Genomic DNA, 20,167 nt, shown 5'->3' with positions numbered 1-20,167 from the left:
GAAGAGGGAAACCCCCATTTTCTCCTTTTTGCCCTCTTTTTTCCCCTCTTCTCCCAGGAATCTGGCTTGGCTCTTCCTTCCCCAAATGGCCTCGCCTTTCCCATCCAGCCTCGAAGAGAGGACCACTTTCTGGCCTTCTCCCTCCATTTTAAAAAAGAACATGGCAAGCAATTTCCCTCCAATTCCCAAATGTGCCCCAAAGGTCCCACCCTCAGAAAACAACAGCCCTTCAAGGCTGGCCCCCGAAACCTTACACAGCTCTTTACAAAGTGGAGCAACCCAAAATCCAAGCAAAAGCCTGCCTTTGCAGCCTAATAGCAAAGCCAAGAAATTAAAATCATAGCGTCTCTTGAGAGGCCAGTCGGAAGGCTTCCCTTGCGTCTTAAAAAATGTAGACAGTTGAAATGTAATATACACTTCAAAATAAATTTTAAATTGTATTAAACTTTATAATTCTGGCATTTAATATAAATGTAAACATTATTTTCAATGTTGATGACAATGGACGGCCTCAGAACTCCTTCCGAATGCTATCAGGGCCCCAACAGCCAGCGCTGCCTCTCCTCCTCACCAAAGAGTTACTGCCTCAATCGAAGGGCATTGAGGCCTCAGGGAGGCTTATTATGGAGGGAATATCACTATCTTTGCAGGGAATATTGTTATATCTGGAGCACGTTCAGGGCTTCTAGGCAGCAAAGCCCAGGGAACCCTCTATCTAGCCTTGCTTTCCCTCACAAAGGTTCCGTATCTGCTCTGGAACCTGCTTGACTCCATTCTGGAACCCGGCCGTTGGAGGCCAGCGGCTGCTTTCTGTGAGGCTCCTTGGCCTGGACTCAGGTCTCAGGCCCTCCTCCATTGACCATGCCTGGCTTCAAGCACCGCATGAAAGTGAGTGAGGGCTGAAGGGCAGAGGCCAAGCGGTGGGAGGACAGCCAAGGCGCCCTTCTTCTTCTCCCCTGGCTCTCCTTCATCGTCTCTCTCCTTTGTTTCCAGGCCTTCGGGAAACGTATCAAGCGTCCTACATGGACCAAGCCTGACCCCAAGGGCTTCATCAGAGTGAGTGAGGGCCAAAGGGCAGAGGCCAAGCGGTGGGAGGACAGCCATGGCGCCCCTTCTTCATCTCCCCTGGCTCTCCTTCATCGTCTCTCTCCTTTGTTTCCAGGCCTTCGGGAAACGTATCAAGCGTCCTACATGGACCAAGCCTGACCCCAAGGGCTTCATCAGAGTGAGTGAGGGCCGAAGGGCAGAGGCCAAGCGGTGGGAGGACAGCCATGGTGCCCCTTCTTCTACTTTCTCCTTCATCGTCTCTCTCCTTTGCTTCCAGGCCGCCAGGAAAACTTTCCATTGGGTGTTCCCATGTGTAAAGCGCCAAAAGGACAAGGACGATTGTCCAGGGTAAGACCCCGTTTCCTTCCTTCCTTGCTTCCTTCCTGTCCTCTGTCTTTCTTTCTTTCTTTCCTTCCTTCCTATCTTCCTTCTCAGACATACTAAAACAAATGAGTGTACTGTATTTGCCCAGAGAGAAACCATGCCTTCCATAGAGAACCATTACAAAATACTTGCCCATCGCAAGTACTCTTCAGTGATTCTCTGTGGGCGGCCAAGAATGGTTTCCCTATGGGAAAATATCTCCCAATGACTCCCTATGGACCAGTATGGTTTCTTTATGGCTACGTGTTCCCCAGTGATTCCCAATGGGCAAATATTCCCCAGTGATTCTCTATGGGCAAGAATGGCTTCTCTATGGGCAAGAAAATAATAATATCTTTAACGTCAATAATACTCATATCCTTCTCCTGTCCCTCTCTAAGTCTCCCAGAAGTCAAGATCAGCTATGCTGACGAGGAGATCCCTGAGTCACTGGCATCGCAGAGTTGTATCTCTTTAACGGTAAGGAAAGATAGGCATCCCTCCCCTTTTCCTCACCTTTCCTGCCGAAATTCTGTCCAAATTCATTCTTCTTTTATCTTCATAGGATAGCAGGTGAATAAACTCATGGGTAACAAAAGGGCGAAACTGGGAGGTGGATGCATCACCCTTCTTCCCGTTCTTAGGGACTGTCTTTCAGGATCAGGACCACCCCAAGACCATTCACTTCTCTCCCTTTATTTGTAGGAGAGCGATGGCTGTGCCGCTGAGGCTGATCTTGGGTCTAGATCAGACAGGTAAGGGCTTCTCAGTTTGGATCCTGACTGGAGACCGAATGACTGGCCCATGTCTCTGCAAGTGGTCTTTCCAGTTTGTTCCATGGTCTTTTCCTTTCTTGCTTTCCTTTGTTTTTTCTGTCTTTCCTTCCTTCCTTGTTTCTTTCCCTTTCCCTTCCATCCTTCTCCCTTCCCTTCCTTCCTTCTTTCCCTCTTTCTTCCTACTGGGACTGAGAGAGTGATGATGATGATGATGATGATGATGATGATGATGATGATGATATCATATTCCTGTCTGTATTTCAGTTTGGAGGGGATCCCTGAGATGCTTGAGGCAGAGAGCCTTCCCTCTTTGATGGTAATGTAATAAAGTCCGTTCCCCCTTTTCCCTATTTATTGGAGGACTGTCCAAACTCATTCTTCTTTTTCCTTGATAGGAAAACAAGGAAGAGAAAGAAGCCGAAGAGAAAGGAAAAGATGGAGAGAAGGTGAATAACTCTTGGGACTCATGGCTAACAAAAGGGCAAAACTGGGGGGAGAGACTTTTAGGGTCAGGACCACCCCAAGGGCATAATAATAATAATAATAATAATAATAATAATAATAGGTTTTATTTATATACCGCCCAATCACTGGGAATCCAAGCGGTTTACAACAGAGGGGATAACAGACGGTTCCCTGCCCTCAGGCTTACAATCTAAAAGACACAACACAAAATGAGAAGGGAATGGTGAGGGGGAAAGGGATTAGGTCCAGCAGTTCTTCTCTCCCTCTGAGGTCTGGACCAAGGCAGATGGACCAGAGGGAGGGCTTGTCTTCTTCAGGTTAACCCGGTGGAGCTGGGACTGCCTGGTCAACTCCCTCATAGGCCGGAAGATGACAGTTATGAAGGGAGGAGCCTCTTTCTTCAGGCTAGCCCTGGTGGAGCTGGGCCAGCCTATTCTCTCCCTTGCAGGCTGAAGGATGACAGTTATGGAGGGAGGGCGCTTTATCTTCAGGCTGGCCCTGATGGAGCTGAGCCAGCCTATTCTCTCCCTCAGAGGCCGAAGGATGACAGTTATGGAGGGAGGAGCCTCTATCTTCAGGCTGGCCCTGATGGAGCTGAGCCACTCTATTCTCTCCCTCAGAGGCCGAAGGATGACAGTTATGGAGGGAGGGCACTTTATCTTCAGACTGGCCCTGTGGCCCATGGTCTCTCTTCTCATTATTTATAGGATTTGGGCAGCCATGATGCCTGTCCTGCGGAGGCAGAACCTAATCCTGGGCCCACTTCAGACGGGTGAGTCCTTATGTCCCTGCAAGCGGCCTTTCCAGAGCATCATCCTGGCCCCAGTTATTTCATGGTCTTTTACTTACTTCCTTCCTGTTTTCTTTCTTTCTTTCTTTCCCTTCTATCATTCCCCATCCCCTTCTTCCTTCCTTCCTTCCTTCCTTCCTTCCTTCCATTTTTCTTTCCTTCCTTTCCCTTTCCTTCCCCCCTTTCTCTTTTCTTTCTTTCTTTTTTACCTCGCTCTTTCCTTTCATTCCTCCCTCCCTCTTTCCTTCCTTCCTTTCTCCTCCCTTTCTTTTCCACCTCTTCCCTCCCTCTCTCCCTCCTTCTCTTTCTTTTTCTTCCTTTCCCCCCTTCCCTTTCTTCCCTTCCTTTCTTTTCCTTAAACTCTTCTCTCTCTCCTGCCCTCCTATTCTTCCCTGGATCCTTCTCTTTCTCTCCCTTTCCTCTACTTTCCCCTTATCTCCTTCCTTCCTTCCTTCCTTCCTTCCTTCCTTCCTCCTTCCTTTCTTTTTCTTTCTCTCCTTCCTTCCTTCGTTTCCTCTTTCTTCCTACTGTGACTGAGGGATAATCATCATCATCATCATCATCATCATCATCATCATCATCATCATCTTTTCCTGTTCCTATTTCAGTTTGCCACAACCACAGGTGACCGATGCAGAGGAGGCCAGCCCTGATACGCTTGAAGTAGACAGCCTTTCCTCTTTGACGGTAATTAAAGAGTCATTCCCCCCCCTTTCTGTCCAAATTCTGTCCAAATCTATTTTTCTTTTATCTTCATAGGATGACAATGAAGTTAAGAAAGCACCATTAGGAGCCGCAGGGAAACAAAAAGATGGGGATGAGGGGAGTCATAGAATCCAAGAAGGGCCCTGATCCAGTCCAACCCCCTTCTTCTGCCACGCAGGAACTCACTATCAAAGCAGCCCCATTGACAGATAGATGGCCATGCAGCCCCTGTTTAAAGACCTCTAACGAAGGAGACTCCACCACAATCTCTAAGGAAGGAGTGTGTTTCACTGTCAAACAGCCCTTAATACTCCTAATGTTGAGCTGGAATCCCTTTTCCTGTACCTTGCCTCCTTTGCTCCATTGGGTCCCATTCTCTGGAGCAGAAGAAAGCAACCTTGCTGCCTCCTCAACATGACACCCCTTCAAATACTTAAACAGAGCTCTCATAGCACCTCTTAACCTGCGCTTCTCCAGGCTAAACATCCCCAGCATCTTCCTGAGTCATTCCTCATAGGGCTTCATGGTTTCCAGACCCTTCACCATTTTAGTTTCGCTCCTTTGGACACATGGCTCCAATTTCTCAATGTCCTTCTTGAATGATTTTGCCCAGAACTGGACACAGCGCTATTCCAGTTTAGGCTTGACCAAAGCAGAACAGAGTGGCACTGTTACTTCTCTTGATCTAGAGACTATACTTCTATTGATGCAGCCTAAAATAGCATTGGCCTTTTTAGCTGCCGTGTTGCACTGTAGACTCACATTCAATTTGTGGTCTAATCTAGGACTCCTAGATCCCTTTCACAGGTATAAGTCTCCTTAAGCCAGGTGTTTCCCATCCTATTTAAATATTTGAAGGGATGTCATATTGAGGAGGGAGCAAGCTTGTTTTCTGCTGCTCCAGAGAATGGGACACAACGGAGCAATGGATGCAAACTACATGAAAAGAGATTCCAGCTCAACATTAGGAGGAACTTCCTGAGAGTAAGGGCTGTTCGACAGTGGAACACACTCCCTCAATGGAGTCTCCTTCCTTGGAGGCCTTTAAGCAGAGGCTGGATGGCCATCTGTCAGGGATGCTTTGACTGAGAGTTCCTGCATGGCAGAATGCGGTTGGACTGGATCAGGGCCCTTCTTGGGGTCTCTTCCAACTCTAGGATTCTATGATTCTATATTTGTGCATTTCATTTTTCCACCCTAAAGAACTCTTTCAACTCATAGGTAACAAAAGGGCCACCCCAAGAAGATCCCCTTGTACCCCATTTTCTGTCTTTCACTTCTCTCCCCCCTCTGTTTATTTATAGGATTCAGACGCTGGGCCCAGTTCAGACAGGTAAGTTTGTCTCTCCAAATGGCCGAATGACCGGCGCATGCCTTTCCGCAGCACCATCCTGTTTTGTTTCATGGCCTTTTCCTGCTCCGTTTCAGCGTCCCAGAACCTCAGGGGAGAACCTCTGATGAAGAGGGCTGTGATCAGGAGTCTGATTTGAGTTCCGCGGTAAGGAAGAAAAGAGACTTTTAAAGAAATACTGGCTCATTTCATTGTCTGCACCCCCCTTGCCCCCCCCAGTTCTCCTTGTGTTGACAATCTCATACATCCGAATGGCAGGACACCTCTCTCATACAATGCCTTGTCCTGTCTTGGATTCCTTCTTCCACTGTGTTCTCCTTACTCTTTTCTGTCTTCTTTTTCCCCAGTTCGTTGCTGTGTATTTTCCCCTCTTCTTTGTCTTCTTCTTTTGTTTCTTTCTCTTTTCTATACATGCCTCTACCACGTTTCTACTAATATTACTTTGTCTATTATTTTATATGTGTGTGTGTATAAAGACAAAAAGCCTAGAATTAAAAGTTATGTTCAAAAATAATGTTCTATGCTTTCCAGGAACATAGAAAGCATTTCGTGTAAAAGGGGGGGGGGGGGGCAAGGAGTAGAGAAAAGGCCAAAAATGAAATAAACAGAGATAAAGATGGAGAGAGGTGAGGGGCAATGTCTGGCTGTTGTTTCTTTGGATCTTCTTCCCATGAAGTAACCCCCTTTTCCTCATCTCTTCTTTCCACTCTTCCTTGCCCTTCTGCCCACATTTCCGTCTCACCTGTCCTTCTGCTCTTTCCCAATCTTCAAGTTTAATAGTATGCCCCATGTTTTGAGTCCATTTGTTCCTGTTATCTTTTATTACTTCCTGCCCTTGGCCTAATTTTAGTAAAATTTTATATAATCTGGCTATTATTTTTTATATCCTGTTTTTGTTAAATCTTCAAATGCCAAATTTGTCTCTCCAAAACCCTCTCATTTCTGGTCCGTTCTGAATCTCTCTGTCAACTGTCTGTAAGGAAACCAGGGACAGAGGGTCCCCTCTTCAGCTAATTCTTCCCTGGTTTTCATTTGGTATATTCCTCCATTGGGGTTTGTGTTAACACTTCTTTATTACAAGTCAGCCATCTTTCGGAAGCTAGGCTCCTCTCCTTAAAAAGGCCGCATGGCTGGACTCCCTCTTTGGGGTTTTCGGAAACAGTTTGCTTTTACGCTTCCTCCAAGTCCTCTGCAGTGGCTTCCTTGATGCATCTTGTCTTTCTGAGACCAAAGATAAGGGTGAAAACCGAAATGAGCATTAAAACCTTTGAGAGACAATAGGTTTCCCCCCCTATTTAAAGTTATCCAACCCAAAACCCACATTAGAGAGCAGGCCTGATAGGAAGGCAGGACACGTTCCCAAGGCTTGTCACATACGGCCTGCTGTCTTTTTCCTTCCTGACAGGCAGAGGAGAACTTCCATCTGATGTGCAAGGCGTACCGCAAGTACTCCAAAGAAGAGAAGAGCAAGCTGGCAAACGACATTGCATCCAGGAAACTGGACCTGATGCTGGAGCATTTTCTGGAATCGAAAAAAATGTAGGCGGCTTCTTCCTCCCAGGAGCACCCCATTTTCCTTCCCGGGGGGTCTGGGGGTCCGGCAGGGATGCCATTGGCTCTCCTTCCCTTTCCCTAGGACCTGCGATGAGCTCATGTATGATGTCTTGGCTTCACCCAAGTGCAACATCGCCATCTGCCTGAATCACTTCATCGCCAAAGTGAATAAAAATCAGATTTGGGACAGCAAGGCACTGCCTTTGCCCAAGGTAAGGGTCTGACCCTCGCATGGCCCATCCGCAAGGCAGGAAACCCAAGGTAGTTCCCCATCTGCGGGTCACCCTCCCTCCTTCCAGGTTGTTTACCAGAAAACCTGCTTCTCTCCTCAGGTGAAGGCGCTCCTAGGGATCAGGACCATTGTGAGGGACCACAGCGACACCCGCCGCCTGAAGGACTGGCTGTCGTGCCACTTGATGACCCTGATCAATGTCTTGGTCAGCCATTTCCAACCCAAGAAGACGTGGACCAGCAGGAAGCCTAAAATGTACCTGGTCCCAGGGTAAGTTGGCTGCAAGGCAGGGCTGGGGCAGGAGTGGCCAGTGGGGCTGGATGCAGGGATACAAACCAGCCCTGAACCAACCCTCTATTCTGTCCCCTCTCTCTTTCCTGCAGGGAAGCAATTGATATCTTGGTGATCCTGCACCAGAGGCTGGACCTGATGCACAACATGAATTCCTTGTTCAACCCCAGATGAATGCGGTGAGTCTGGTTTCCCTTCCTCTCTCTCTCTCTCTCTCTCTCTCTGGGGGATGGCCTTCCCTTCAAAAGGGAAGACACACGGATAAAAGGCATCTCTCCTCCCCCCCCTGCAGGTCTGAAAGACAGTGGCTTCCACCCGCGCCGTGGCTCCGCCCGAAAGGACCTCCATCCCCTTCCCACTTTCTTGATTGCTTTTAAGATCATTAATTGGGATAATGATTAGAGGGTTTGCAATGGAAGGAAGCTGAGGACGAAGGGGGAAAGCGGATGAGAAACCGGGGCAATCGGCGATAGAAATAAATGCAACAAAAATGATAATAACATTATATACTGTGGTACTCACACTTTTATATCTGTAGCTTAAGTCGAAAATATGCATGAAGGAATAAGTCAAGATAAAGAGACGGAGGGGAAAAACTCAGCCCTTTAAACATAACAAAGTGGGAATGGTAGGAAATGGGGAAATGGCTCCAGAGATGGGAAAGTGCCATGAAGTTTCACTCTGTGCAAAATAGGTGAAGCCAGAAATAATCATCACAAGAAGAAGAAGAAGAAGAAGAAGAAGGAGCCAGTCAGAAAAGGAAGAGTCAAGAGAAGCCAAGGAAGAGATCTTGACTAGAATTTGGGATGGAATAGAATCATAGAATCATAGAATCATAGAGTTGGAAGAGACCGCAAGGGCCCTGATCCAGTCCAACCCCATTCTGCCATGCAGGAAATCCCAATCAAAGCATCCCTGACAGATGGCCATCCAGCCTCTGTTTAAAGACCTCCAAGGAAGGAGACTCTATCACCTTCCGAGGAAGGAGTGCATTCCACTGAATGCATATAGAAAATGAAGTTTGGCCGAAGTGAAGGGTGTGGCTCTAAGGAAGCCTGGTCCTCTCTGCTCCCTCCTCGGCTGCTCAGTTTCTGAGAAGGCTGTTTGGACCATTCCTGGGCTCCTTGCTGTGGAATCCTGGGAGCTGGCTTTTGGAGGAGAATTCGCCGGAACAAACTACAGATCCCAGGGCTCCCGGGCATGGAGCCAGCCCTTCCATCGGGTCAGCCTGGGGTCCGGGAGGAATGCCCCCAATGTCTTCCTCCCTTTGGAGCCTGACTAGGAGGCAGGCATTGCTATTGATTGGAGGGCTCTCCGCTTGTCTCGGGCCATGTCCTCCTTTCCGCCCGGTCAGGGCAGCCTTGACTGCCGGCCCTCTCGCCTGGGGCCCTCCTTCTTTCGGGGGGAAGGCTCTGGCTCCTTAGGGGCCCTGAAAAAGCCCCGGGCTGCCCGAAGCTCCTGGGCTGAGAGGGGCGACAGGGGCGCAGCCAGGGGGCCAGCCCCGGGGGGCCCTTCCCTTGGCGCCTGCCTCCGCCTCTCTCTTTGGGGGAGCCTTGCAGCCAGGAGCAGCAGCAGCAGCAGGGCAGGCCCTTCGGCCCCCTGAGTCCCCCCGAAGGCCTTCTTTGGGGGCAAGGAGCGGAGGAGGGACAGCCCCGAAGGACGGACACAAGCCGAAAGGGGCAGGGAGGCAGGTCCCGGAAAGGGGCCTCGTCCTGCCAGGGCTCCGGAGGGCCCCTCGGAGGGCATCCAGTCGGAGCCCGGCCGGAGGAGAGCTCCGCCGTGAGCAGCCAGGCCTGTCCAGGGGCGGTGGGCCGGCCTTTGCCGCTCCTCCTCCTCCTCCTCCGGCGGCGGCCTCCCTTTCGCTTTCGGGACGAGGCCGGCCATGGAAGGGGCGCCCTGCTCCCGGGCCCCGCGGCTAGTCCTGGGGCTGCTGCTGGGGCTGCTCTTCCTCTCGGGGGCTCCGCCAGGTGAGCTCCTCCTCCTCCGGAGGCCGAAGGGGCACCGGGAGCCCCAGGGCCCGGCAGGGCTCCGGCCGAACAGGCCCTCCGAGCCCCGGAGAAGACTCCCTTGGGCCAGAGGGCAGGCAGAGGGGCTTCTGCAAGAGGGGCTTTCCCGGGAGACCCCCCGCCGCCAGCCCTGGACGCCCTTCCGCCCCCCGCTTTGACCACTAGGACCCCCCCAAAAGACGGGGCAAGGAGGGGCCCGGGGCAGCCTGGCCTTCGGGGCTCCGTGGGCTCCGGAGGGCCTTTTCCGGGGCTGCCAAGGGGCCAAAAGCCCTCCGGGGAGCGCCCCCCAAGTGCCAGGCGGCGGCGCATGGATGGGCTGGGGGCACTCTGGGCCCCTCTCCGCCCCTGCTTCCCTCCCGGACCCTCTCCTTCCTTCCTTCCTTCCTTCCTTCCTTCCATCCAACTTGTGGGCTGACCAAGGTGCCAGTCTCCCCCCCTCTCTCTCTCGACCCCCTTCCTTTCCCTGACCAGAGGGGCGCAGGGAATGGGGGCACGAGGGGCGAAAAGGCCGCAGCTCAGAGGGGTTTTGTCCCCTGGTGCCCCCCCCCCTTGCTCCTGAATTGCCCTTCTCCGGCTCCAGGGACCCTCCGGCCTCAAAGAGAGAAGAGGGCACCAGAGAGACTTCCCTGCCCTTTCTAAGATGCCCACCCTCCCCCCCCCCCGAAAATGGGAAAGCTGCCCTCGGGGCAGGAAGGGGAGCAGAGGGCCCGCTTTTGCCCCAAGGCCCCCCACTTCTAGGTCCGCCTGGGTTTCTGGACTCCCCAGACCTGTTTGTGGCCCTCCAATGCTCCCCTCTGGGCCAGGGATGCCAAGGAAGCCGCAGAGCATGCGCAGAGTTCCTTTCTCTCCCCAGAGAGCACCCTGTACCTAGAGATGGGCCCACGCAGGGAGACCGGGGGGGGGGCTTCTTCTTCTTGTTTCAGGAGCTGACTGTTCCTCCAAAGGAAGGGCCTTTGCCTTCCTCTCCTCCGCCAGTCTCAGGTTTCTTGGGTGCCCCAGAGAAGGCAGCCATGGGGCTCCCTGCGCCTCCTTCCTTGCCAGACAGGAGTGGCCCCCATCCCCTTGACCCCTGCTGACCTCGGCTTCTCTCCCCCCCCCCCCAGCGCTGGGGAATGAAGGGGGAGCCGCTGGGAGCTGCAAGTGCCCCAAAACCCACGTCCCCCCCAGGAATGTGCGGAGCATCGCTGCCAAGCTGGAGTCCTGGGAACACTGCGAGTATCTTGTGCGGTAAGTGGCCCTCCCCATAATAAGCCCCATTGCTGCCCACTCGGGTCCATCTCTGCACCCCTTCATTCCTTGTCCTCCTCCTTCGCAGGTTCACTTTTCCAAAGAGGAACATTTGTGGCTTGGATGGAGAGCCCTGGGTTGAAGAACTAAAGAGTTTAACGCCGTCAAAAAGTGAGTAATTCACATGCGGAACAAGAGAGAGAGAGAGAGAGAGAGAGAGAGAGAGAGACCTTTAAGGAATCGGGGCCCATAAGAGCCCCTTTCTCCCAGGAGGAGTGGGGTGATGGGGGGCAGTGGCGTCCCTAGGGCCGGGTCACCCAGTGCGGTCACTCATGTGGTCAGCCCCAAGCCATTGACCTCCTCCTCCTCCTCCTCCTCCTGCATCCATTTCACATCACGCAGCATCCTTAGCAGTGCTTCTTTGCACTCATGATACTCACAAATCGTAATTCCCATGCGCCCCACGGGATGCAATGCTCCTGGTTCTGACATAAACCACTAGAATCAAAGAACCATAGAGTTGGAAGAGACCCCAAGGGCCCTGATCCAGCCATGCAGGAAATCCAAATCAAAGCATCTCCATTGACAGATGGCCATCCAGCCTCTGCTTAAAGACAGCCTCCAAAGAAGGAGACTCCAAGGGAATATATTCCACTGTCAGACAGCCCTTGCTCTCAGGAAGGTCCTCCGAATGTTGAGCTGGAATCTCTTTGTCCTGCAGCTTGCATTCTTGCTCCATTGGGTCTTAGTCTCTGGAGCAGCAGGAAACAAGCTTGCTCCCTCCTCAATGTGACACCCCTTTAAATAGTTAAACAACCTTCAGGTGACAACATCAGATGCACAGCCAAAATGTATTTAGAGACTTGCTTAAAATGTGACGCTGTTAAAGAAAATTTAAAAATAATAAAAAATTCAAAAACATTCATTTTTTAAAAAATATACAATTGTGAAATGTTAATTTTAAAAAAAACGCTGGGACCACTCCTCCCACTGAGCCCCCCCCCACTCCCCCCACCTCTTAAAGCATTTTAAGGAAAGCAGACAAATGCCACACCTCTTTCTGCCAAAATCTAGGTGTTTGAGGAGAAGTGGGGTCATCCCCCTTTTTGGGGGTGTCACCTGGTGTGGTCCACACCCTCTGCACCCCCCATGATGCCACTAATGGGGGGACTGGTTTCTGCTTCCCCTCCCTCAATTTTTAGGGACACAGGCAGGGAGCTCTCTGTCCATCCATCCATCCATCCATCCATCCATCCATCCGCCTGCTGCAAACTGTCTCTCATCTGCCTTTCTACTTTCCCCAAGGGAAGGGGGCTGAAACCACTGAGGCCAGCAAGGGGGGTCCGTGGCCCACCCTCATCTCCCGCATCTCCCCACTGGCCCAGACCTCCAACGGACCCCTAGCCAGGACCCCCACAGATGAGCCCCCCCCCAAGTGCAGCTGGACCCCCAATTCACAACAGCAATGCCTTGGGCCCACAAGCCCAGCCAAGGTGAGTGGGGGTCTGGAGGAGGGTCCCTAAATACAACCCCAAAGGACTGGGGAGAGCTGAGGGGTAAACTGAGGTTTATGACTTTATTATGCTTTATTATTGAGGCCCCTCCCTCCTCAACTGTCATCTCGGCCTCAGAGGGAGCCAGCAGGCAGACCAGCAACATCTTGGACTGCCTGAAGGAAGAGGCCCCTCCCTCCCCAACTGTCATCTCGGCCTCAGAGGGAGCCATCAGGCAGACCAGCAACATCTTGGACTGCCTGAAGGAAGAGGCCCCTCCCTCCCCAACTGTCATCTCGGCCTCAGAGGGAGCCATCAGGCAGACCAGCAACATCTTGGACTGCCTGAAGGAAGAGGCCCCTCCCTCCTCAACTGTCATCTCGGCCTCAGAGGGAGCCATCAGGCAGACCAGCAACATCTTGGACTGCCTGAAGGAAGAGGCCCCTCCCTCCCCAACTGTCATCTCGGCCTCAGAGGGAGCCATCAGGCAGACCAGCAACATCTTGGACTGCCTGAAGGAAGAGGCCCCTCCCTCCCCAACTGTCATCTCGGCCTCAGAGGGAGCCATCAGGCAGACCCAGCAACATCTTGGACTGCCTGAAGGAAGAGGCCCCTCCCTCCTCAACTGTCATCTCGGCCTCAGAGGGAGCCATCAGGCAGACCCAGCAACATCTTGGACTGCCTGAAGGAAGAGGCCCCTCCCTCCTCAACTGTCATCTCGGCCTCAGAGGGAGCCAGCAGGCAGACCAGCAACATCTTGGACTGCCTGAAGGAAGAGGCCCCTCCCTCCCCAACTGTCATCTCGGCCTCAGAGGGAGCCAGCAGGCAGACCAGCAACATCTTGGACTGCCTGAAGGATGAGACTTCTCCCTCCTTTAACTGTATTTTTATTGTATTAACGATTTTACTGTACACCGCTATGATCATCGCGGAATAGCGGTCTATAAATAAAACATATTATTATTATTATTATTATTATTATTATTATTATTATGCTGGAGCACAGTTTATGAATATAACTAATAGCCTATTGTTGTGGTCTAGGTAAATTGGGGGGGGGGGGAGAGAGAGGGGCAGAAGATCCCCCTAGGACCCTTCCAACGAAACAACATGGTAGGCAGGAATCATTCCCAACACGTGGTGGTGGTTGGGGGGGCACCAGATTTTTGGTGGGGGGAGGAGGATGTGGGTCTCTGCCCAGCCATCCTGCAGCAGCACCTTTTAATCCCCCCTCCCAGAAGAGACCCCCCAAATACACCTGCCTTCAGACAGCCCCTTCGTCCCAGGAGCCACTCTGGACACGCCTGGGTTGACCAGGAGCCCCACAACAGCCGGCCAAGGTGAGCGTGGGGTGCAAAAGGGCAGGGGCTGCCCCCCCCACCAAGGAAGGGTCTTCTAGCCCCCTTTTCAGATTTGTGTTTGTATTAACACTGCTCCCCTGTGTTTGCAGGCGCTGCTGGAGTGGGGCCCGGCCACTTGGCCCCACAGGGATCACCTACACAACACAACAAGATAGCGGTGCCCGTCCTGCTGGCCATAATGCTCCTCTTGGTGGCTATCATTGTTTTCCTGCTCTGCCGGAAGAATGGCCAGCCCTGCAGAAGGGCCCCGGACACCCCGCTTCCTCCTCAGGACCCTGATAAGAGTGAGTGAGTGAACCTGTGCTAGAGGTCTGGGAGGGGGTCACCCTCTCCCATAAGTCCCCAGTCCCATTGAGAGAACAGTGGCCCCCTTCCCCTGTCTGCGTTCTTGCCTTTGGGGGTTTGCCCACTCTGACCACCGTCCATGTCCTTCAGCCCCCATTCTGACTTGTAGGGGCGTCCTCTCCGGACATTACTAGCAGGAAGGGTGCTGTTGTCCAGCTCTGGTCCTGCTGTTGGCCTGTCTTTGGGGCATCAGTGATTGGGCGGTATATAAATAAATCCTATTATTATTATTATTATTATTATTATCATCATCATCATCTGGCTGGACATTACGTGGGCTGGGGAGGCCCCCTCGCCTTGCCTCTTGTCCAGTATCCTCAGTGGCCTTCTTCTGATGACCTCTGAGGATTTGTTGGTTGCTTTAAAACCTCTCTCTTCACATTTTTGTTCACCATTTCCCCCCCCCCCCCATCTTAAATTGCAAGCGTTGTTAGAGCCCAGTGGCCTTTAGATGGGTGGATCATTCTACAGAATGGAAATGGAGCTGAGGATGTCCAGTGCCACTGCCCCCCAACCCACACGTACCTTGGGTGGTCCTGGCATTGCCCTCCCTGCCTTTCCTAAGGCCTTTTGTCTCCCCTCCATCCACCAGCCCTTGACTTTGCTGCTGCTGGTGCTGCTGGACTAAAGCCCCCCTCCGCTTTCCCTTCCAGGGGAAGAGACCCTCGCCCCGCGCTGTTCGGAGGAGACCTGATGCCAACTGGGCTTGCAAGCCATGCCATGACAGTCTAGGCACTGGACCACTTTGTTATGTGCTGTGTGCAGAGGGTGGCAGATGTACAGAATTTGTACCATAATGTATGTATGTGTATATATATGTGTGTCTGTGTGCGTGTTTGTATGTATGTAGGTATGGGTGTTTGCGTGCGCATGCGTGTGTATGTATCTGTCTGGGTCTGAAAGTTCCTGGGTTTGGAATTGGGGCGCCTGCCTCTCCCGCCTTCGCCCCCACTTCTGCTGTTTGTCCGACTCTCTCTCGCTGGCTTTGTGCGGAGAAAGGCAAACCTTTGGAGGATTTGTTTTAGCAGAGGCTGGCCCTCTGTCCCAAGAAGAGCTTGGACTCGGTCTTCCTGCATGGCAGAAGGGGGCTGGAGGGATGGCCCTGGGGTCCCTTCCAACTCTGTGTTTCTATGATGCTATTTATATTAAAAGATGACAAAACACTCCCTGCCTTTGTGAGATTGGTGACTGCAGGTGTCATGCCTCCAGAGCATCTTTGATGCTCTTGAGACATATATGTAGTTGAGATGATATTAGCTTTTCTATGTATTAGTTTAGAAGGGAAAATAGAAATCTACAGCTGTAAGAAAGGCAAGGATTGTGGGACATCCCAGGGTCTCTTACTGTCTCTCTCCAGCTAGTTTCTGTTGTGTAGTAAGGTTTCAGCCAAGAGTATTTTCCTTTGACAAAGAGAAGTCCTCAGAAGAAGAAAGGTAAAACCCACCAAGTAGAAAGAGCAAGGTATTTAGGAAGGACTATTGAGAAAAAGGAGATCACTTTTGTGTTTGTTGTGTTTATAACCAGTAAAGCTTTTGGAAACTTAAGAAATGTGTGGACAAGTCTTTTGTTCAGGCTGTGTTCCTGAGAGCCAGAGGCCTTACTACACCCAAAGTCCATAGCATCGCTCTTGGGACAAAACAGCGGGCATCACAGCCCTGAGCCTCTTGGAAGCTGCCTTACTTGGAGGTCACCTGCTCTGGGTGCTTGGTGTGGGCTGTAGGGTGGGAAGTCCCCTGGAATTCAGCCAGACGTTCCTCTGGGGAAACACAGGGGTTTGCATCGCCTGCCCAGCCTTTTCTGGAGGCAGGAGCCCGGAAGCACCCCCCCCCCGTCTACTTTCACTTCTCAAAAGGTGACCAAGTGACTCATGTCTGCAGAGGCCAAAAGGACCCTCCCTTCCACCTCTCCCTCCTCCTCTGCAGTGACTTCATGGGGCTTTCCGCCTGTGGCTGCTTGTAGCCCAGAATGGGGCCGGGAAAGTTCTCCATTCCTCTTGCCCACCAGCCCACCAACTCACCCCTCCCCTGCTTGCCACCAACTACCCACCTGAGTTGTCTGGAGGTGAGACAAAAAGAGTCTGGGCTGCCCTAGCTGCCAGGGATGCTCTAGCTCAGTGCTTAAAACTTTGGTCTTCCAGGTGTTTTGAACTTCAACTCCCAGAAGCCCCAGGCAGCTTGGCCAACTCTCAGTTCTGGGATCTCAAGTCCAAAACATTTGGGGGAGCAAAGTCTGGGAATTGTGGCAAGATCCCCCACTGAGGCTGGGGTTGGGCTCCATGGCCCCTGGCAAACCCCAAAGGATTCGTTGGCTGTAAGACTCTGTGAAATGGGGAGCCCTAAAATCCTGGCTGATTCAAAGCTGAGTTCCTCCGCTGGGAAAAGGCTGGATCTCCTTCCTGGCCCCCCTCGCAGTGATATGAGTCTGTAACATGGTTCAAGGTATAACCAGCCAGCGTAATTGAGATATTTGGGGGGGGGGGGGGGATAATGGCCCTACAGCAAACATCTTGGAAGAATTGCACACGTCCACAACCCAGGCTGAAACAAGCCATTCTTTAATGCTGGCCAAAGGCTGCCTTGACCACTTGGTTGGCTGCAAGGCCTGTTCCCATGCCCCCATTCGACCTCAGCAGCAGCAGAAGAACTGGATGTCATTGAGAGCAGTGTCGTCCTTGAGGCCCCCGGGGGGCTGTACCCGGGTCTGGAGGCCACAGATGGACCCTCGGGGGCAGCGGGGACTCCAGGGCCCCCACTGGCCCCACCCGTCCCACTGGACCTCCAGGTCCTCCTCCATGTTCTGCCAGCCCTGGCACTTCATCCGGAAGTTGTTGGCAGCCGTGGCGTCAGGCTTCATCCTGGGGGGCTCCACCTGCAGCTGGAAGGATACGAGGGCCCCCCCGAAGCACCTCTGGCCCTGGCTCCAGATGCCCCAACTGCAATGGGAGGAGGAGGAGGAGGAAGAGCCGGGTGTGGAGAAGGTCACAGGCGGCGGATGCCCCCCCAAAAGTCCCAGGGAGACCCTGATGCTCATGTGCTGCCTCTCAAGAAAGTGCCCCCAATCAAACTCCCTGCCCCCTCCACTAGTCCTCAACCTCCCTGTAACCCCCCTGATGCCCTCTCAGCACCTCAGCCCAGCACACCCAGAATAGTAGTAGTAGTAGTAGTAGTAGTAGTAATTATTATTATTATTACTACTACTACTACTATTCTGGATGTGCTGGACTGAGGTGCTGAGAAGGCATCAGGGGGGTTACAGGGAGGTTGAGGTTAAAGCACTTTGACCCCAAATCAGATACCATGGCTCCATCCCATGGAGTCCTGGCTTGGTAGACTGAAATCCCTAGTGCATCCCCTTCAACTAAAGCCCTCTGCCAAAGAATTCTAAGCACCTCACCAAACTACAGATCCTATAAACCCATAGGATGGCACCATGGCAGCCAAAATGGGATTGAAACACTGCAATTATGTGGTGTGAGACACCCGTCCTCTTCATTTCCAGAAGAAAGAGAGAGGGGAAGAGATTGTGCCGGCTGGGCAGAGGAGCCTTTCAAAAGCCCTCTCTCTGCAAGTAGAAAGCTAGTCTATCCCTGCTGCACTGGCCTTGCTTCTCGGAGTCAGGATCTGCCACAGAGGCGGCTCCAGAGTCACACCAGTTTCCCCACCTCCTCTGTCTTTCTTTGATAAAATGACCAACTTGGTAGATGAAGGGAATGCTGTGGATGTAGTATATCTTGATTTCAGTAAGACCTTTGACAAGGTTTCCCTTGACATTCTTGCAAACAAGCTTGTAAAATGTGGGCTAGACAAGGCAACTGTTACATGGATTTGCAATTGGTTGACCAGCCGAAGCCAAAGGATGGTCAGCAATGGCTCCTTTTCATCTTGGAAGTGACCAGTGGGGTGTCCAGTGGGGCTCTGTCCTGGGCCCAGGGCTATTCAACATCTTTATCAATGACTTGGAGGACAGAATTGGGAGCATACTTATCACATTTGCAGATGACACCAAATTAGGAGGAATAGCTAAGACTCCAGAGGACAGGATCAAAATTCAAAATGACTTGAATAAACTAGAAAGCTGGGCCAAGGCTAACAAAATGAAATTCAACAGGGAGAAATGTCAGGTACTGCATTTAGGGAGGAAAAATGAAATGCACAGATATAGGATTATGGGGCACACCTGGCTGAATGAAACTACATGTGAAAGGGATCTGGGAGTCCAAGTAGAACACAAGTTGAACATGAGTCAACAGTGCGATGCAGCAGCTAACAAGGCCAATGCGATTTTAGGCTGCATCAATAGAAGTATAGTGTCTAGAACAAGGGAAGTAATAGTGCCACTATTTTCTGCTTTGGTCAGGCCCCACCTGGAATATTGTGTCCAGTTCTGGGCACCACAATTCAAAAAGGACATTGAGAAACTGGAGCCATGTGTCCAAAGGAGGGCGACTAAAATGGTGAAGGGTCTGGAAACCATGAAGCCCTATGAGGAAGGACTTAGGGAGCTGGGGATGTTTAGCCTGGAGAAGAGAAGGTTAAGAGGTGATATGATAATAGCCCTGTTTAAATATTTGAAGGGGTGTCATATTAAAGATGGAACAAGCTTGTTTTCTGCTGCTCCAGAGAACAGGACCTGGAACAATGGATGCAAGCTGCAGGAAAAGAGATTCCAGCTCAACGTTAGGAGGGACTTCCTGACAGTAAGGGCTGTCCGACAGTGGAACAAACTCCCTCGGAATGTAGTGGAGTCTCCTTCCTTGGAGGTCTTTAAGCAGAGGCTGGATGGCCATCTGTCGGGGATGCTTTGATTTGGATTTCCTGCATGGCAGAAAGGAGTTGGACTGGATGGCCCTAGTGGTCTCTTCCAACTTTCTGTGATTAGATGCAATAATAATAATAATATAGAGAGATCTTGTAGCACCTTTGAGACTCATGGAAAGAAAGAAGTTGGCAGCATGAGGAGCTTTCCTAGACTAAAGTCTACTTCCTCAGATGTAGATACGGTTACTCAGATTTGGGGACGTACATATGACAATACGTGCCCATAGGGAGGCCATACTTGCCCATAGATCAGATTTAAATATGCAGTTTTAAACTTATATTGTTTAATCTTGTTTTAAGGGGGGCATCATGTATATATGGATGCATTTTGATGCAACCACTACTAGGTTCTCTTGTCTTAGGGAACCCAAGGGATCCTGGCAGCTAAAAACAAAGTCCCAGGGTCCAGCTTTTCTGCCCCAGAAGTGCAAAACCTACAACTGGAGAAGCAAAAGCGGAAGGACTTTGAGGCAATGAATTTGGGGGGGGAGAGAGAGGAAATCCCCTTTGCCTCTGGACTAGGGACTGAAGGAATGTTAAGCAGAGACTGAAAGGCCCTTTGGAGGCTGAGCAGGGCCAGGCATTTCAGAACTGACAGCTGGAGGAGGGCTGCAAGAGCCCAAGCCCTGTGCTGACAACCCAAGAGAGGGTTCCCTTAAGGTTCCCTTAAACCAGCCGAATGAGTGATGGGGAATGCTGGGAATCCTAGAGCTGGAAGAGACCCCAAGAAGGGCCCCAATCCAGTCCAACCCCATTCTGCCATGCAGGAACTCTCAATCAAAGCATCCCCAATGACAGATGGCTATCCAGCCTCTGCTTAAAGGCCTCCAAAGAAGGAGACTTCATCATTCTCCTCTGAGGGAGTGTCTTCCACTGTCAAACAGCTCTTACTCTCAGGAGATTCCTCCAAATGTTGAGCTGGGATCTCTTTTCCTGGAGCTTGCATCAATTGCTCCATTGTGTCTATTCTCTGGAGCAGCAGGAAAAAAGATTGCTCCCTCCTCAATATGGCATCCCTTCAAGTATTTAAACAGGGCTATGATATCACCTCTTAACCTTCTCCAGGCTAAACATCCCCAGCAGTTCCCTCAGTCTCTCCTCATAGGGATTCATGGCTTCCAGACCCTTCACCATTTTAGTCTCCCTCCTTTGGACACATGGCTCCAGTTTCTCAATGTCCTTTTTGAATTGTGTTGCCCAGAACTGGACACAGAACTATTCCAGATGAGGCCCGACCAAAGCAGAATAGAGTGGTACTATTACTTCCCTTGATATAGACACTATACTTCTATTGATGCTGCCTAAAATCACATTGGCCTTTTTAGCTGCTGCATCACATTGTTG

At 51.5% G+C, this 20,167-nt stretch overlaps 3 protein-coding genes across 3 annotated transcripts; 2 read left to right on the top strand and 1 right to left on the bottom strand.

Moving 5' to 3' along the window:
- The first annotated feature begins 753 nt into the window (after nucleotides 1-753).
- Nucleotides 754-8,472, top strand: LOC149304383 (uncharacterized). Its single transcript, XM_089479730.1, has 17 exons — nucleotides 754-888; nucleotides 994-1,056; nucleotides 1,163-1,225; nucleotides 1,325-1,395; nucleotides 1,812-1,890; nucleotides 2,116-2,165; nucleotides 2,451-2,502; nucleotides 2,582-2,632; nucleotides 3,359-3,423; nucleotides 4,050-4,128; nucleotides 5,451-5,479; nucleotides 5,575-5,644; nucleotides 6,903-7,036; nucleotides 7,134-7,263; nucleotides 7,384-7,553; nucleotides 7,667-7,753; nucleotides 7,867-8,472. The coding sequence occupies exons 1-16, from the start codon at nucleotides 862-864 to the stop codon at nucleotides 7,746-7,748; spliced, it is 1,215 nt and encodes a 404-aa protein (XP_089335856.1). The 5' UTR covers nucleotides 754-861; the 3' UTR covers nucleotides 7,749-7,753; nucleotides 7,867-8,472.
- A 788-nt stretch (nucleotides 8,473-9,260) lies between these two features.
- Nucleotides 9,261-14,700, top strand: LOC149304382 (uncharacterized). Its single transcript, XM_089479729.1, has 8 exons — nucleotides 9,261-9,541; nucleotides 10,684-10,807; nucleotides 10,896-10,978; nucleotides 12,113-12,300; nucleotides 12,405-12,909; nucleotides 13,539-13,640; nucleotides 13,751-13,945; nucleotides 14,660-14,700. The coding sequence occupies exons 1-8, from the start codon at nucleotides 9,457-9,459 to the stop codon at nucleotides 14,698-14,700; spliced, it is 1,323 nt and encodes a 440-aa protein (XP_089335855.1). The 5' UTR covers nucleotides 9,261-9,456.
- Nucleotides 14,701-16,631: 1,931 nt separating this feature from the next.
- Nucleotides 16,632-17,036, bottom strand: LOC149304381 (vitelline membrane outer layer protein 1 homolog). The gene has a single exon (XM_089479727.1). The coding sequence runs from the start codon at nucleotides 17,034-17,036 to the stop codon at nucleotides 16,632-16,634; it is 405 nt and encodes a 134-aa protein (XP_089335853.1).
- Between the last annotated feature and the right edge of the window lie 3,131 nt (nucleotides 17,037-20,167).

Source organism: Sceloporus occidentalis, unplaced genomic scaffold (assembly GCF_023333645.1).
Source record: "Sceloporus occidentalis isolate IW3139 unplaced genomic scaffold, rSceOcc1.0.p SCAF_14, whole genome shotgun sequence".
Lineage (NCBI taxonomy): Eukaryota > Metazoa > Chordata > Lepidosauria > Squamata > Phrynosomatidae > Sceloporus > Sceloporus occidentalis.
Note: the sequence above shows the minus strand (reverse complement) of the source record. Positions and strands in the feature narration are given on the sequence as shown.